General features: G+C 37.9%; 1 protein-coding gene across 1 annotated transcript; it reads left to right on the top strand.

Moving 5' to 3' along the window:
* The first annotated feature begins 30 nt into the window (after positions 1-30).
* On the top strand, positions 31-18,794 carry LOC145317695 (uncharacterized). Its single transcript, XM_080158914.1, has 14 exons — positions 31-168; positions 401-605; positions 1,339-1,390; positions 1,689-1,933; positions 2,271-2,427; positions 2,856-3,041; positions 3,389-3,754; positions 4,171-4,299; positions 5,040-5,141; positions 5,555-5,626; positions 6,027-6,128; positions 6,418-6,618; positions 6,806-7,419; positions 18,145-18,794. The coding sequence occupies exons 2-14, from the start codon at positions 433-435 to the stop codon at positions 18,785-18,787; spliced, it is 3,042 nt and encodes a 1,013-aa protein (XP_080015040.1). The 5' UTR covers positions 31-168; positions 401-432; the 3' UTR covers positions 18,788-18,794.
* The last annotated feature ends 59 nt before the right edge of the window (positions 18,795-18,853 follow it).

Here is an 18,853-nt window from a genome sequence, read left to right as displayed (position 1 = left end):
GAAATAATAAAGTTTTGATGAGGGAAAATATGGTGTAGAGAAGAATTGTCTAACCCAACATAACAGACAGCCTAATAAGACAGTGAGCCTACTTGATTATTAAAAAAGGCCCAAAAATTGTGAAATACATAAAATGACAAATTATTAGATATAATAAATGTAAATAAGGTAAATATTTAATTTTATTAGGTTGAACTAGTTGTATAAGTTGAATAAAATCTAATTTTTTTTATAAAAATTACGTACGTAATACATTTGACATTGACAAACTGAATTTTGCTTTATAATTCTTATCATAATAAAAAAAAACCATAACAAACAAATCATCAAAATCTTAGTTTTTTTTTGTTCATTTTAATGTAAAATAAATGAATATTTTTTTATAAAACTTATTTTTTAGATTTACATAAAGGAGGAAACTTTTGTTTGTATATGGAAGGGGCCCAAACTCTGAACGGTGGGCCCGCGGCGGCTGCCGGTGCTCCTGGCGGCGGCGGAGGACCTGCCAACGTCGGAAGAAACGGCGAGCAGCGTGATCCTATAATAAACGCAAGAGATAGATTATTTCATACACTATTCTTCAGAATATCATTAGCTTATGCAAGGTATAGTATTTTATAATTAAAATATATGTTCAATGATTTATTATCTATAATACAAAGTAGAACGATGTCTGTCTGTCCGTCTGTCCGTCTGACCGTCTGTCCGTCTGTCTGTCTGTCCCTTAAGATCTCGGTAACCACTGAACCGATCGGATTCTACTCTTCAGGGTATCTACCTATTGGTCCTGTGGTGGTTTTAAGCTATTTTCTCGGGGGGTGGGACACCCCCAACCCCCCCAAAAACCAAAAATCCCCCCCCATTTTTTTTTTTTTTTTTTTTTTTTGAAGGAGATTTCCATGGTCCTTTACGATTTTCGCAATAATTTTTTTTTATCACTTCTTGGGGCAAAGCCCCTAGAGGCTAGGGGCGAAGCCGCTAGTAATACATAAAGTAATAAGATGTCCGTTTTTCTAAAGCAAAAGTTAATTGCAAATTTATCAGATATTGTATATATTATTTTAATTTTTCATTATAGTTTTATTGTTATTCACGCAATGGTAACCTAAACTGTAGTCTTATATCAATGTTTAAGTTAATTTCTTTACATTACTATTTGATCTTTAAAGCAGGTGTTAACTTATTCTTCCTTGTTTTTTTCATTAAAAAATCATAAATTCTAATCTTTACAAAGCAATACATTAATTTTTAAACTTTTTTTTCTATACTAAAAGCAAGATTCTATCAAATATTCATTTTTAAAATTTTTTTAATTTACAAAACGATTTTGTTTTACAGGGGATGTCCGAGACAAATTAGACGTTTAATAGAATGTCTTTTCCTTATCAAGGTAAGAAATAAATTAAAAATATTGTATTTTGGTAAAAATGTTAATGTTATAAATTCACTGTTATTTTTATTGTACTAGTGGATTCGTCCCTTGCATCTAGGGGCTCTGGCCTCGAATAGGATGGGAAGGTTTAGAAAAAAAGCCTTAAAACCGTCACAAACATGAAATTATTAGTAAAGAGCCAAAAACTATCAGAGGTTGAATTTGAATCTTACCTAAAGTTGAAAACTTGATCGGTTAATGCCTAGCTAGATATGAACTGAAAATTAAAACTTTTCCCTTTACAAATATTGTTTAGGCGGTGATATGTATGTGTATGCTTGTGTACATCCACCTTGTGTACACCCGCCAACCTGTCCAGTGCCTAGAACATCTGGCCGACAAGTGGCCGCGAGATGGAGTCCTGCGGGTGGAGATACAGCGGGGAGGCCCGACGCCAGGCTATGATATATACACCAGCTATGAGAAGGAGCGGCGGCTGGCCTTGAGACAGCGGGAGTTGGAAAATCTTGGAAGCTTCTTCTCTATTATCACTGGAGACTTGTAAGTTGATCTTCATTTTTAAATCTTCGAAACAATAAATTTATCCTGTGATCTATTTCTTCTCTTTTATATACAATGAACCAAAATATGCAATTTTATGCAAAAGGATAGAATATATATGAACTTCACATAAAGTAACACTTTTCTTTGGCTTTGCAAATAAAAGCCTTTATGGTCAATGTAAAAATATGCACGTACATAGCTACCAAATTTTGTGTTCCGTACTGTTACAATTATCTTTTTTTCTTGAAATGTAGTAACATAATCATTTCAAAACATAGATTCTTTTACTTAAAAGATATCTTAAAAGGGAAAAATAAATTTATTTTTCTTATAGGGGCTACACAGAAACAATAAAATCTGGAGATGGTGAGGAGGGGGAGGAAGGTGAAGAAGAGGAAGGACTGTTACCCACTGATTCCCCGTCAGGGCTTGGTATCCAACAACAAGAAGATGATATTATTGAACAACAAGAGATTGATGAAATCATTCAGGTACAGTGCAGAGTTAGAGTTTGTATGTAAATATTTTTCACTTATCGTGTCTTTTTTGTTTGTCTTCTGTAATATTCATGTTTTTTTAAGTTATTTTACCTCTTTCGTCCATCTATTAAAAGCAAAATAGCCATGAGAAAGACAACATTGGGTGTTTATTACACCAGTCCCCAAAGTTTTATTATAACATTTTATTTTGATAGGTTGATTCATTAAGTTAAGTGTCCAAAGTTTCAACCACTTTATTTAATTTACAGAAGGGGTAACTTTGTGAATCATAATTTGAGTTGTTCTTTAATTTATCGGCCATTGTCTTATCCCTTAAAATATCACAGCATCTGCTATACTGATTATAAATTAAATATAACAATATACTAAGAAAAATAAATAATGCACTTCAAGTTTAAATTACTATTCTAAAAATTTAGAACATAATGCCATCAGCTGTTGGTATCATGGGTAACAACACCACAACTGCTGGTGGGCTGCCAGGCTCCACCAGTTTACCTGGAGGCCAGGATCACAGGGAACAGGGCAAACCGCAACAGGAAGAAAAAATCTCCACCCTGTCGTCGACTCTGGATTATATGAAGGATAGATTACATAGTTTGCAGGTCAGTCAAATTTAAACCAAATTAATTTGCTTTTAACAAGTATAGATCAATTAAAATAAAATAAATTTTCGTAGAAAAATAAAGTCACAATATGAATCAATATCAATTTTGACTTTGCTACAAGTTTGTTTAACTTCGATTTAACTTCTATAATTTTATGACATTCTAAAATTTTCATTTACATCGAAACGATTACTTCAGAATTGCTGAAATTGTTTACACAGCTTTTAAGTCATTATATTAATTTTCACAAGGTCCAAATCAAAAGGGAAGTTTCTTTACTTTTTTATTAAATCAAATCACAAATTGTTTTTTTTGTATGTTTGTAAAGGAATTTTCAAATGTAGGAAGCATTGAAAGAGGAGAAAGGTGAGATGACAAACGAACGCCTGGACTCAATCTCGGAATACGGCCAAGATATCGGTGCCCAGGCGAGCAAGCTCAAAACTGTCATAGTCAACATGACAGACGAACTCAGCGGAACTGCCGTTGGCGGCGGCAAGGATGACGGGTCAGCGGCGGGAGCCGCTATTGCGCCAGGCGGGATGGAGGAGGGTGCCAGCTTGCTGGATGACAGGTCGTCAGATCTGGAAAAGCTGTCACGTTTAGTTTGGGCCGAGGATGGATATATTATTGAGTATAGTCTGGAGATTGGGTTTCTCAGGTTGTCGCCGGCTATGAGACAGAAGCTGAACATTCCAGTCCATATTGAGGTAATCTTCATATTTTTGTCAAGAAAACATTCAATTAAAATTAATATTTTGCAATGGTTATTAATAATTTCAGTTATAATGTTTTAATAGAGCATTGATTTTTTTCTGTTAATTTTTCATAGAAGTAATTTAATTTTAAATTGAGTAGCTGTAAGTGAAATCTTGTAATTTATTAGATATTAAAGTAAGTGAATAGAAGGGGCACGATCTGTATGTAACTCTACCCACGCGATGGTGTCCCAGATCCGATTTTCAATTTGGTCTTTGAATATCAGCCAATACTGTCGGAAATATAAACACATCGAAGTCGCTATAAAAGAGCAGAAATCAATTTGCTGGCAGACACAAAAGGCCCCTACCACTTGGGCCAGGTGTGTGTAACAAATATGATCTATACTTGTACATTTATTATTTAGATCTTGGATCCCAACACAAATCCTTGTTTTGGAGATGCGTTCTCCAGGTTTATACTTGAGAATATGCTGGGATACGAAGATGTTCTCATGTCATCTGTCAAAACTCTTGCGGAAAAAGAAAATAACAAGGTATTAAGTTTTAATGAAACAAAAGTATTGTTTAATTTAACCCACTTAACATTGACAGAAATTGATAACCAATATCTTATTTTCCTTATTAGCATAGTTTTGAATCAGCAAAATTAAGCAATACTTATTTTGTTCCATTGAAAAAATACACTGTATTATTTTCTTTAAAACCTTTTAGTGTCATAGCTTGAGATAAGTCCTGAAATTTTTTATTAAGAATGTTTCAGTTTTGTGTCTTAGCCAATAGCCATGGGGTAGTTCAAACTATCAACTTATTTTGTCAACAACAAATATTTTGAAACATTTATTTATGAGGGAATTAAAATTTTATATTTTAGAACAAAGGGGGAGGTAGGTTGTGCTAAATTCTGTAAAGGCGTGAGTTTTAAGAACTTAAAATAGAAGTAGAACTCTAAATTTAGGCATGGCAGTTGCTTTAATTAGGTATAACGTGGATATGTACTATATTAGAGCAACTGCCATACAAAATTTAGAGTTCTAATTCTATTTAAATTCTTAAAACTTACACCTTTACGGAATTTTAGCACAACCTACCTCCCCCTTATTATTTTAGGCCAAAATAATTGAAAATATAGAACATCTCTCTCTATAAAAGTAGTTCTAGTCTGAAGAAGAAAAACCCTATTAACATTTTTTATGGAACTATTTCTTTTTTTGGAATAAAACCAAACTAATATTCTATCATTACCTAAAATTCATCTCAAAAATCTTTATTTTAGGGGTTTTTAAGAAACGTGGTGACAGGGGCGCAGTATCATTTCAAAGCCAAGTGGACATCTGTAACCTCTTACATTCCAGCGGTTCTAGTCATGATTGTTTTTGTAAGTTTCTCATTTTTATATAAAAAAACATAAAGATATTAAAAAGTATTTTGATGAATGCGTTTCGATTTATTTCTTAAGATGTCTAAAATGGCTGGATTTATAAAAAGCTTTTCAAACTACTTTGTATTTAGTTTTAAAAATCGACAAGTACGTTTAAAATCTTTTATTTATAGCTGGATCTTTAAATCATTTCAATGGTGCGCCAAATCGGTGTGAGCCAACTTTCCACCAATGAGAGCACATCATTTTACGAAACGCCGCGCTGTGATTGGCATATATTCGGCGCACCCCGATTTGGCGCACCATTGAAATAATTTAAAGATCCAGCTCTTGTGTAATAATATACAAAATTTGGAAAGATAAAGTGAAATTTTATGACACTTACTTTGAATAAATATTTAATTTTTTAGACTATTTCAATTTCCATGCTACTGAGATACTCCCAACATCAAATCTTTGTCTTCATTATTGACTTGCTGCAGGTATAATCATTTTCAACCTAAATATTTTTTTTATAATTGTAAATAAACATCAACATTAGATTATGACAAAACTCACTCACCTTGTCATTATTAGAAGCTTGAATTCTGAAAGCATACTTTGAATTAGATCTCTGTGATACACCCCATGATTGACACGTAACATACACAAATAAGATGACACTCGCACGTCCTTGTAGATAATGTAGATATTCTGTGACTTTATGACTTATGAAAGAAGCAGCTGTTTGTATCTTTGCTATATACTCTTATGACTAATAGGCTTTGTATATCGAACAGCTGATTGTGCTTTGTACTTTGATTTGATCATTTGATGACTGTTCAGGTTCAATCTAAACATGAACATTATTAATGATTAGCGCAACCTATGTGTTTTTTAAAGATGGTTGAGTTGAACACGAACATAACCTTCCCTGTGGCACCCTTGTTGACAGTCATCCTGGCGCTTGTGGGCATGGAAGCTATCATGTCGGAGTTCTTTGAGGTAAGGCAGTGGTTTTATGCTTTTATAATGGATATAGAATATAGTTGGATATTGTGACTAGAGGAAAAATTGTCGTCAATTTTAGGTTGCAAACATGGATTGGACATCTTTTATTGGTCAGTTCATTAATCCAGTAGGAGAGAAGGGGATAGGGTAAAGGGGTTGGATGGAGAGTTTCGTTATATTAGCCCGCTACAAGTTTCACTTTATTAGAGTACATGATGATCTTATGTAACATTCAAGTAATAATATATCGATTCTAAGTTTAGCAACTGATTGTTAATTTAAGGACACGACTACAGCCTTCTACATAATCCTGTTGGTGTGGCTGTGTGACCAGTATGATTCCATCTGCTGCCACACCCCCATCACCAAGAGGTACTGGCTGCGCTTCTTCTACCTGTACCACACAGCATTCTACGCATACCACTACAGGTTCTCTGGTCAATACTCTGGCCTAGCTCTTCTTACAATGTGGCTTTTTACTCAGGTATTGTTTAGTCCCAAACCATGGACTCTTAATTAATTCCAATATTAACTAAAAGTTCAACAAGAAAATTTTCTGAAACTGCAATAAGAAAGCCTCCTTGATAACCAAAATGGACATACAAAATTATCGTCTGTTACAAATAGATTTATTTTGGAAAATTAAACGTTAAAAATCTTTTTATTTTCAGCATTCCATGATCTACTTTTTCCACCACTACGAGTTGCCAGTAATACTCCAGCAGGCTCAGATCAGGGATATTATCAACAGGAGCAATGGACAGGTTCACATCAACTTCAACAACGTGGTCTCCTTGAATAATAACAACAACAATATCGCCGCCAACGCCAACAACAACAATAACAACGCTGCAGCGAACAACAACAATGTTGTGCGGCGGATCATCAGGCCAAGGTTTACGTTTGGACGATTTCAGTTCAGATTTGTTTTCCAGGCTATGCACAATCCTCCTGTGCCGCCGCAAGCGGCCGCCACATCAGCAAACGCGGCCAATGCCCCGCCGTCGGCGGCGGAAAATAGTCCCGCTGTGGATGGTAGTAATAGCAGTGGCGCAACTGTAAATAATACAGAATCTACAAGATCGCAAGGAGAAAACAATCAAAGCAACTTGCCGCCGTTAGCAACCAGCAATGACGTCCTGGATACCGCCGCTCTCCAGAGATACGCCTCAGAGGTGGTGGAAAGTGCGAGGCAAATGGAGCAACTGGAGTCACTTGCTGGCGGCAGGATGGTAATCCCTCCTGCAGGCGCTCAAAGTCATACAGCAACCGGTTCTTTCGACAGGTAGCCTACATACACTTTATTCAAAATTTTATTGATCCTTAGAAAAAAGTAGTAACAGGATCTCTGTGTGTCTGTCTGTACTGAAGGATCTCGCTAACCGCTGAAGAGATATGGTTCTTCTTTACGATCTAAATTCTAGGTCCTTGAAAGGTTTTTGACTATTCGTAGGGGGGGGGGGGGGGGGTAGATATACCACACTTTTCTGGGATCTTGCTGAGTCAAGTATCAACTGTTGGGAATATCAAAGGATGACTCCATGCAAAATTTGAGCCGGATCCGGCCAAAACCGGCCGTGAATTTTATGAAAAACCGGTTTTTTCCGGTTTTTTAGGGGGTATCTGTAAATCGATTCAGCTGGAGCAAAACCGGTTGGAGGTACAAAAAATTTTACTTCACATGAAATTTAGCCAATGCAATTGCCTACAAAAATGTACTTCATCATCAACTTGATTGGACAACTCTTTCCCCTCCTAAATGTCCATTAAAACCTCGGAAACGGCAAAAATCGCCAAAAATCACGCCTTCGGCGGCAAATAACGGCTAAACGGTCAGCCGGAGGCGAATGAATCATAAATAAAGAAATGTCTGCCTCAAAAAGTTGTTCAACATCAAAGAGATGCTTGAAGTCTCTAAAACGACTCCTTCCCCTCCTTTAAGGGGAAAAACTGAAAAAACGTGATTTTCAAAAGTATGCCCACTTCGTGGGTGTGGGGGGCACTGAACCCGTCACCCCAAGGTCACCAAATATAAAGTCTAGGCGGCCCACAATGCTGAATTTTCACCAAGTGAAAGTCTTGTGTCATTATCTCTTATGCGAAAAAAGTTATTAATTAATTAAAATTTCAAATTGTGATTTTTTGATGGATTTCTTTGATGAAATGACAGGCCGGTCAATTTTTAGGCCATTTTTTGCGGTTTTTGGGCCGTCACGCCCAAACGGTTTGAGATAATCTCACGGGACCTTTTGCCCAACCTAAGTCTGGTTATTTGTGTTAAACTAGGGTAAAATGGCTGTTTGGATAATGCCAACCCAAGCTGTCATGCACTAACAAGCTATACTCTTTCCCGCATTATATTAGCATTATTATATACTGAAATGGAACACAAATACACTTTATAAGTCATAAACGAAACCTCATTCTACACTCTGTAATGGATAAAGATCGGTTCATTAAGTCAAACTACAGATCAATATAAAACTTAGGTTTATTGATAACCAGGGATGATAGGGCATAACATAACACAAATAATAATTATATAAATAATTACATGATAAAACTATAGGTAGGTATTGGTTCAGTAGGCGGCTGTCAGTCCAGGATCCTGCAACATGGATATATCAACATTGCTTCACTTTCCTTTACGGTCCTTTTTCTTTGCAGCACGTCTTTCCTTTTTGCTCAATCTCAGCGATTCCATGTCCTCGTATAATTTCTTATTTTCATCATACAAGTCTTGTTTGATTCGGGCCAGGCGGTCGTACTGTTTGTCCGTGTAGTCGTTCAGTCTGCGCAGGTGCTCATTCTCTGCTTTCAGGCGAAGAATTTCAGTCTCTGATTCTACTTCTCTTTTTTCTTTGAGAAGCTCGAGTTCGAGTTTGAGGGATTCATGCGCCACATTTAATTGCGTGAGCTCAAAACATTTGGCATGATAAAGTTCACTTATCTTTTCAGAAATCCGAGCCGATTCTCTCTCTTGTCCATGCGGGTCACGTGTGGATGTACGTCCGCGGGCTACTCTGTGAAGCAACCTCTCAAGGAGGCCAATGGAATTTGGCGACCTCGCTCCTTGTGCTCTCCTAGCCCCACTCACCATGCTGTCCGAGCGTTCGCGGCTGAGGGTCCTATGGCTTCCCTTTCTCTGCTGCGTCTTCTTGGAGGCACTGCGGGATCTTCGACCTCTATAAAGTCCACGTGACTTTAAGATGGAAAGCAGGTACTCGTCGTTGACATAATCAGGACTCATGCCCAGCGGTAAAGGCAGCGCCAGCGGATGCAGCTGCTTGTCAGACGGCTTCGGGGGATTTTTGTAAGCTGACTGAAAATGCTGTCCTAGCCAGATTTTGGTTAGCGTGGCGGCGGCTTCTGTGGGTGTACGCCCAAGACTCTTCTTGGTAAAAAATTCTTCATACATCTGCGAGAAGGTGACAAACTGGCCATTGCCGGCGGGCTGCAGGAATATCTTGTGTAAGCTTAGGGCCTGGAGGCCACAGCGGGCGGTGTGGTTCCTTATGAAGGTGTTCAGGTCGTTGATGTCCGGCCAGTGGCGTTCCAGGTCAGGGGCGTACCTCGCGGTAGACCACGTGACCCGGTGCCGGCCGGACATCTCAGCTGCTTCGCTTACGGCTTTGATCGCCGACTCCAGATCCTCCTGGGTCTCTTCAAGGAACACGGCCAACATGACATCAATGGTGATGAAGAGGGGACGTCTCTCTCTTTCCATCAGGGATAAAAGGCCCTCACAAAACTCTTGGAAATTTTGGTTTTTAATTTCCTTAAGCACAATATGGGGACTTTTTGATACCCCAGTCTCATCGACGGTGTAGTCGCTGAAATGCATGTAGATGGGGGACTCCCGGGACTCCTTCTCCTTCTCGGGCTCGACCTGCATCTGCGCCTCCTCCTGGGTGCCGATGGTCTCCTCCTCCTCCCAAAAACCAGACTCGTGGCTCGACATTCTAAAATTTGGATATAAAATTAGAATTTTGAAAAATAAAAATTGATCTTTGTGAGAAAAGTAAGCAAGTTTACATTTGTAAAAGAAAACTTTAATTGTAATTTTTGAAAAATAATTGAAAATGATGAATTCTATGTTTTGTGAAACACATTGAAAAATAATAAATGATTGACAAAAAAAATTCGTTTAATAGATTTGATTTGAAAAGAGAACTATTAATTTTAATATTGTATATAATGAAGTTGGGATCTTTGTTTGAAAACAAGCAACTTCTTTAATATAAAATGATTATTAAAAAGAAACGCGTACTTTAAGAAGATTTTTGGAAAAAAAAGCGTTTTTATAGACAATATTTGAAGGAAAAAAAATACCTTGTAGTTGGTTCACGGATTTGGAAATATTCCGGAGGTCGTATGAGCTTGAAGATCTCACAAACGGATGATTTCGACTTGGAAAAACACATTAAAAAGTAACTTTTGTTTTTGTATAAAGACCAATGGGCAATTTACGCGTCAGAAATTTTGTTATTTCCGTTTTGTTTCGGATGTTTTGAATGCCGCTGATGTGCGCATTTTGTTGTGTTGCGTGGTAGTTCGAAATTTGGGAATTTTAATAGCGTATTTCCGGAAAAAATAGGCTACAACGCAACATTGATTGGAAAGTCTGTATGTAAGTAAAGTCGTCTTTTAGGATTGAGTAATTAAAGACGGGAATAATGAGATTTAGTGAGGTAGAAAGGAAACGCCATACGACGGTTTGAAAACATATATTTATAATAAAATACAATAAAATGGAATACAGTATTTTTGGCGATAAAATTGTATATACAGCTGTTTTTCTGAGGACAGAATCAAGTATTTGGATTTACTTGATTGCTCTGATGTATTCAGAGCCTAATCTTCCTGATTGAAGAATCATCATGATTTTGTTAGGGTTTACTCCCTTTTTGGTTAGGATATCAGCTGCTTGCAGCTCTCCAGGGACCCAGACTAACTTCTTGATCTCCTTGTCTGCAATCCACTGTTTCACCATGCCAATCTCTCTACGTAGTCTGCGTTCTCCAACATCTGTGGCACTGTGTACTGCTAGATGGGCATCCTTGTTGTCCACAATGGCAGTGATGGGAAAATTAAAATTGTCACCAAGTTTCTCTTTCAGAAACCATCTGGTGGCTATTGAAGCATCAATACCAGCTGTCATGCTCATGGTTTCAGCTGCTAGGGTTGAGTTGGTTACTCTCTGGATTTTGTTGGATCTCCATTCAATTGGAGCACAGAGACCAGTGTTGGGATTCACTAGAAACACTATGTAACCTTGTGCACTGTCCACTCCTTCATTCAAGTTGCCAAAGCTGGCATCTGTGAATGACCAAATCTCAGTTTGTTTGAAGTCCTTAAGGTTGCTTATCCTGATTTTTGCAACTTCTTTTAACTTCATCATTGTCTTCCTTGCATTCTTCAGATCAGCCACTGTTCCTTTCTGCATTTTTGTCGATGCATCAATCATTTCAAAAGCTAGGTCAGGTCTTGTGGCTCTGACAGTCCAGTTGATTGCTCCTGTCATTTGTCTGATAAGAGTCAGTTCCTCTGGTGTCATGTTATCGCTGACTTGACTCAGTCTCTTTGCTTCAATTTGAGGTATCTTGACTGTTTCAACATACTTCTCCTGATCAAGAGTGATACCTTGGCTGTCTTGTGTCAACATGAAACCAGTGTACATGAATGAGTCACTTTCAGATTTGCCTATCTGAAATATGTTTAGAACTTTGGGAAGAATCTCCTTGTTGAAGTATTCTGTACCACAATGTATAAAATCGTCCACATGTAGGCCAATGACACCTATTAGCTCTCCATTCTGATCCTGGAAGAAAAAGAATCCAGAGTCATAGATTGACTTCTTGAAGCCAATTTTTTCTAGATTGTACTTGACTTTCTCATACCATTTCTTGCTGGCATCTTTCAACCCATAAAGGCATTTTCTTAGCCTCCAGAGCTTCTTTGTCAGATTGGCTTCCTTGGGAGGTTTCACCAGCACCGTTCTGTCTAACTCGTTTCCTTGGAGAAAGGCTGACTTGACATCGCTGGCTCCTATTACCCAGCCTTTGGTGGCCGCTATGGTTAAGAGAATCCTAAGAGTGTGTTTGTGCATGGTTGGTGACTCCTTGGAGACTTCTTGTGTCTCCTGGTATCCTTTTGCAGTTAACCTGGCTCTTACTTCTTCTCCTTTCATTGTAATCACCCAAAGTGTTGTGATATATTCTTGTCCTTCGTCTTCAATAATATCATAGGTGTGAAAATGTTTCAATTTATCAAGCTCCTTTTGTTTGGCTTCCAATGCTTCTGGTGTGTTTGTATCTTCTTTTGCCACTAGAACTGCTAGGATCTCCTCTGGTAGGTTTTTGTCAGAATTGTCCTGTCTTTCTTCTCTCTCTATTCTGGGTTCCTCCACTTTTCTAATCTCCAGATTCTCGACATCGTCACTTAAAACTTCACCATTCTCCAGAGAGAAGTTATACCAGTTTGGGTACTTGCCTGTTCTTTTGCAGCTGCTTGTGACTGTAGCATTTTGCCAGTTGCCATCCAGTTTGATTTGTACCTTCTCTGCTTTCTTGAGGATGGTCCCTTGTTTGCTAGTCGGTTTCTTTGCTGGTCTGCCTGGTTTCCTTTTCTCTTTGTTGCTTGATTCTGCTTCTGTGTGATTGTCTGTTGTTTGTACGTGATCGGTGATTTGTTCACTAGAATCATTGGAGTCTGCCCCTTCAGCAGTTGTCTCCTGGGTTGTAGCACTTTCAGCCGTTATCTCTTGGTTGGAGTCTGCACTTTCAACAGTTATCTCCTGAGTGTCTGCACTTTCAGCAGTTGTCTCTTGGTACACTACGTTTTCAGTAGGTAAGTTTGCATCTGTTGTGTTTTGCTCTCTGATAGCAGCATCAATCTGTGACAGGTCAAATCTAGAGATTTCATGTGTCTTGTGGCTTTCTTTGGATGCTGAGGAGACAGCTTTGGACTTTTCCTTAGCCTGAAGTTCCTCCTCTTCTGCTCTGATCTTCGCTGCTAGTTCAGGTTTAACAGGATGTAGTCTGTTAGCATGAACCTGTCCAAAGTATCTGCCATGTCTTACACAGATCACTTTTCCATCCTGATAAACTACTTTACCTGGGCCTAGCCATCTGTCATCAATGGCCCTTCTGTAGTAAACATAATCACCATGCTTATAAACATGTTGGGCTGTTCTCAGTTTGGTTCTGAGCGCTTGTTTCAGCTTCTCACAGTTCTGAGACTTGATGAAAGCTGCTCTACATTCATGCATAGCTTTCATTTGATCCTCAAGTGCCTTGCTCTGGGTCTTGATTTCCAAGACATTGGGAGACTCATCAATAATGTTTGGAAGATTAGGGAGTCTTCCATATACTAGTTGAAATGGTGAGAATCCGTACACTGTGGATAGTGAGTTCTGTGCTATGCAGGACCAGGCGAGTGCGGTTTCCAGGTCCATCTCTGGGAAGTCTTCACGGACTCTAAGGAGAATATTGTCAATGAGTGCATGAATCCTCTCACACAACCCATTGCTCCATGGGCTATATGCTGCCGTAGTACACAGGATGATGTCTAACTTGCTCATTGCTTCCATCATTGCTGCTGCTGTGAATTCTGATCCTTGATCTGTGATTATTTTCTTGGGTTTCTGATAGTATCTGATCCAATGTGTCATTAGTGCTTTGATTACCTGTTCTGGTTGTTTGGATTTTAGTACTGTAGCAACAGTGAATCTGGTGAAGCAGTCAACCATGTAGAGTATTGGTATTCCGTTCCAGATTTTTAGGTCCATTGCAATAACTTGGTTGAAGTCATTTGCCATTGGATAAGCTACAGAAGGTTTGTCAGGTAGACGTTTTTTCATTATACAGCCTTCACAGCCGTCAATGATCTTATCAATCATCTCATCAAAGTGGTCTTTCCACTGTTCAGCACCTTTGAGAAGATCAACAAACTTTGATTTGCTGCCATGCCCAAATTGGCGATGCAACTTCTGGAGCATTTGATATTGTTGTCTTACGGTGGATTTTTCTAGATCAATGAGCATCACATTTTCCATTACCATTGAATCTTCGTTGTCATCTTGACCAAGTAGGTTGATGATATAGTGGCCTGCACTTGTGGTGTGTAGTTTGATGTGTTTACCGTTGGCTGTGGCTGTATCATCAATGAGATTGATTGCTATGCCCAGTTGTTTCATGTGTTCTTTAGACAACAGAAGTGGAATATCTGAGTCTATTACATCAATAGCTAGCTCATGGACAGTGTTAGCTATGAGAATAGGGATCTTGTAAATACCCTGTGAGTGCAATGATTGCTGGTTACCAAAAGTAAATCTAGTTTTACTTTGGTGTGGTCCAGATAATTTGTGCTTTAAGTGTTTAGGAATGGCGTCCATGTAGATTTTCAGCCATTTCATACCTGTGACTGAAGAAGAACAGCAGGTATCTAATGCTGCGGCATTTAATGCCTCTGCTGTGAATTTGGACAATTCATTCTTGTCTGTGGTGAAGAAGATGTGTTTTTGAGAATCACTTTCTTCTTCTTTCTCAATCTCTTTAAGGATGTGCTCTGGAATGTCGTCTTCCGCGCCAGAGTTTTCACCCTCAATGACAAAAGCTTGTTTATTAGACTTTTGTTTGTGTGTATTATTTTGGAGTTTTAGAAAATATGGGCATTCCCTTTGTAAGTGTCTTATTGACAAACAAGATCTGCATTGTAAAATGCGCCCCCTTTGATCCTTTGGATTGATCCCCTCCCCTGAATTTTGATAATTTGGGGAAGCACCATTTTGGTTGTAATTATTTTGGAAATTGTTACCCCCTTGCTGTGAATTATTCCCTTTTTGTTGAGAATTGTTTCCCCTTTGATTTGAATAATTACCCCTTTGTTGGAAATTGTTACCCCCTTGTTTACCTTTTTGGTAATTATTTCGGTTTTGCCAAGTTGCAAAGGCTTCTGCATGTTGTGCCATAAATGCATCTGATAGCACATTTGAGTTGTCTTCTTTTTGTAAACCAAAGACATTAGTTAACATGTCAAACATTTTTGATTTGACATTTTCATACAGTTTTGCGTCATCTGACAGATCTACTACAGAGTTGAGTAGTTCTATTTGTTGTGACGTCAGATTTGCATTGTTCATTAAGAACCCTGCTTTGATGTCTGTGGAGAGAGTCGTTAATCCCGCGTTTTCCGCTTTTGCTACTAAATACTCAAAATGCTTCGCATACTCTGCAAACTCTTGTCCTTGTTTTCTCTTGAACTCTACAATTTCTCTAAGACATTGGAATTTTAGGGATTTTGAAGGTTTCCCAATGTGCGTGTCTAGGAATTCAAGTATTTTTGTAACGGAATTTTCATCTGACGCTATTTCTGTGGGCCTATACTTTTGAAAAAGTTGACGCTGTATGTTATCCCCAAAGTGGGCATGCTCATTTTTGATACCGGCCAATAGTAACGCCCCCCTTTTCGATTTTGGAATGTCTGTTATAATGTTCCAAAGAGTAACATTATCTTTGTAGTCTGCATATAGGGAATAATCAGACAATTTGGGCGCGTCTGTCATTACTTTAATTTCCGTCATTTTGTTGGTGTTGAATGAGGTTTCAGTTGTTTGTAAATTCACTGAACTCTCTTGAGTTTTGGAAATATTTAGTAAGGAATTATTTTTCTTACGTTTTTGTTTGATTAGATCTATGAGGGGGTGGGTGTTTTTTATAGATTTAGATACTCTCCCCTTGTTTTTGATATGACGGGGTTTGGCTTTACCCATGTATTTTGGAAAACGATTTTTGCGCTACTTTGTTTGGATATAATTGTCCTTGTTATATCGCACGGACAATATTCTTATGAATTTGGAAAAGAAATTAACACTTTTTTAAAATATTTTATTTATTTGGAAATTAAAGTAAAGAAATGCTTATTATTGAATTTATTTATTTATACATATAAGGATAATATATACTATCAATTTATTGTATATAATTGAATAATTGATAATCAAAACATGACTGACAAATTTTTGTAAAATTTGTATCACAATTTCTTTTGGAAATATCTTGAGCTTTTCAGCTCCAATAAAATTATTTTAATCACCGGCCAAACTGCGGGCCTAAACAATTTTTATATAAATAATCAAAATATGACTGACAAATTTTGTAAAATTTGTATCACAATTTTTGGAAATATCTTGAGCTTTCCCAGCTCCAATAACATTACATTTTAATCACCGGCCAAACTACGGGCCTAAACACTTTTGTGTTTATATAATAATGCTATCTTGTCTTTTGGAATAGAGCAAACACCGACCTCTACGGGTCTAAACTTGAAAAAAAAATAATGCCTGGATTTAGTATATTGTTAGCATGAGTGCCGTAGATCTTTTGCAAAAAAAAAACTAGCTACTGCTACTATTGTTAAACTAGGGTAAAATGGCTGTTTGGATAATGCCAACCCAAGCTGTCATGCACTAACAAGCTATACTCTTTCCCGCATTATATTAGCATTATTATATACTGAAATGGAACACAAATACACTTTATAAGTCATAAACGAAACCTCATTCTACACTCTGTAATGGATAAAGATCGGTTCATTAAGTCAAACTACAGATCAATATAAAACTTAGGTTTATTGATAACCAGGGATGATAGGGCATAACATAACACAAATAATAATTATATAAATAATTACATGATAAAACTATAGGTAGGTATTGGTTCAGTAGGCGGCTGTCAGTCCAGGATCCTGCAACATGGATATATCAACAATTTGTGAGGTCTAGGAAAAAAAACAGACTTACGCAAAAGATTATAATTATAATCTTTACACAGAAAAATGGCACGAGGTGAGGGTTTGAGGGGGCAAAATGAGCCGACCAGAGGTTTTGGACGGCGCGCAGCGACGTCGTGCTTCATCCAATCCGGGATTTTTTTTTTCTTAGACCTTACTAATAACCAGGCTTAGGTCGGGCAAAAGGTCCCGTGAGATCATCTCAAACCGTTTGGGCGTGGCGGGCCGAAAACAGCAAAAAATGGCCTAAAAATTGACCGGCCTGTCATTTCATCAAAGAAATCCATCAAAAAATCACAATTTGAAATTTTAATTAATTAATAACTTTTTTCGCATAAGAGATAATGACACAAGACTTTCACTTGGTGAAAATTCAGCATTGTGGGCCGCCTAGACTTTATATTTGGTGACCCTGGGGTGACGGGTTCAGTGCCCCCCACACCCACGAAGTGGGCATACTTTTGAAAATCACGTTTTTTCAGTTTTTCCCCTTAAAAGAGGGGAAGGAGTCGTTTTAGAGACTTCAAGCATCTCTTTGATGTTGAACAACTTTTTGAGGCAGACATTTCTTTATTTATGATTCATTCGCCTCCGGCTGACCGTTTAGCCGTTATTTGCCGCCGAAGGCGTGATTTTTGGCGATTTTTGCCGTTTCCGAGGTTTTAATGGACATTTAGGAGGGGAAAGAGTTGTCCAATCAAGTTGATGATGAAGTACATTTTTGTAGGCAATTGCATTGGCTAAATTTCATGTGAAGTAAAATTTTTTGTACCTCTAACCGGTTTTGCTCCAGCTGAATCGATTTACAGATACCCCCTAAAAACCGGAAAAAACCGGTTTTTCATAAAATTCACGGCCGGTTTTGGCCGGATCCGGCTCAAATTTTGCATGGAGTCATCCTTTGATATTCCCAACAGTTGATACTTGACTCAGCAAGATCCCAGAAAAGTGTGGTATATCTAGGGGGGGGGGGTGTATGTTGAGATTTTGCCAAATACAGGTTGATTTCTCAATTTAAGGCAAATTTAACATAGCTACTCGAATGGCTATTTACCAACGTATATATATCCCATCTGGAATACAGATGCCCTAGATGTTTGGGTCGAATTAACTAGCTTTTATTAGTTAGTATTATTGAAAAGCATCTTCTTTATATCTTTTAAACAAATCAAGATCTACACTTTAGCCGAGGTATCTAAAATTCTCTTTCTGTTTCTAGACAAGAATCTTCAGAATCATACGAAGATTTAGAAGAAACTGCCACAACATTACAACCACAGCATTTGATACACAATGAAGAGGACAAGCACATTACCTCCCCACCTAGCAACAGCAGTAGTTGTATTGCAGAGGGTAGTGCACCACATCATGTAACAGACTCAACAAATCAAACTGTTGATTCAACAACAACAAATGAAAATAGTTTGTTGTTGTTGTCAAAGTCAAGTGATTCGCAAGCAAATGTGATAGATTCTATTATCAATGAAAACACTGAGGAGGTGATGAGTGACAGGGAGGGTGTTATCAAAAATTGTGATAATAATGACGTTATTGTCAGCAAGTCAGCGGCGGTTGAGAATGTTATACCGACCGTTGCCATCACCGCCGCGGTAACGGACACAGATGCAATTGGTGATGGTCAAAGCAGTAGTAGTCAAAATTTACCTGCCGCTGCCACAGAAAATAAAGATGCAATCAATTCTGCAGGTGGTAATGGTGGCCATACTGCTAATGAAAACAAAAGTGACGAAAATGCTGAGAGCATTCGCAACGACCTCAGGGAAATACGTTCCAGTCTGGCTGACGCGGCAAGAGAGGCAGCCGATTTGATTCAGGATTTGGGAAATTTAAGTCAGCAGTAGTTTTTTTTAGAAAAAAATATTTATGTGATTGTGGGTTTGTATTAATAGCAACGGGTTTTTATCCAA

The sequence above is a fragment of the Acartia tonsa genome, chromosome 4 (genome assembly GCF_053477335.1).
Source record: "Acartia tonsa isolate MP-2025a chromosome 4, ASM5347733v1, whole genome shotgun sequence".
NCBI lineage: Eukaryota > Metazoa > Arthropoda > Copepoda > Calanoida > Acartiidae > Acartia > Acartia tonsa.
This window is presented reverse-complemented; position numbering and strand designations above follow the sequence as displayed.

Excerpts from the sequence above, each read along its gene's own strand:
- LOC145317695 (XM_080158914.1), top strand. The coding sequence starts at position 433 with ATGGAAGGGGCCCAAACTCTGAACGGTGGGCCCGCGGCGGCTGCCGGT. Across the intron at positions 1,934-2,270 it reads TCTATTATCACTGGAGACTT|GGGCTACACAGAAACAATAA; the intron begins GTAAGTTGATCT and ends TTTTTCTTATAG. Across the intron at positions 7,420-18,144 it reads GCAACCGGTTCTTTCGACAG|ACAAGAATCTTCAGAATCAT; the intron begins GTAGCCTACATA and ends TTCTGTTTCTAG.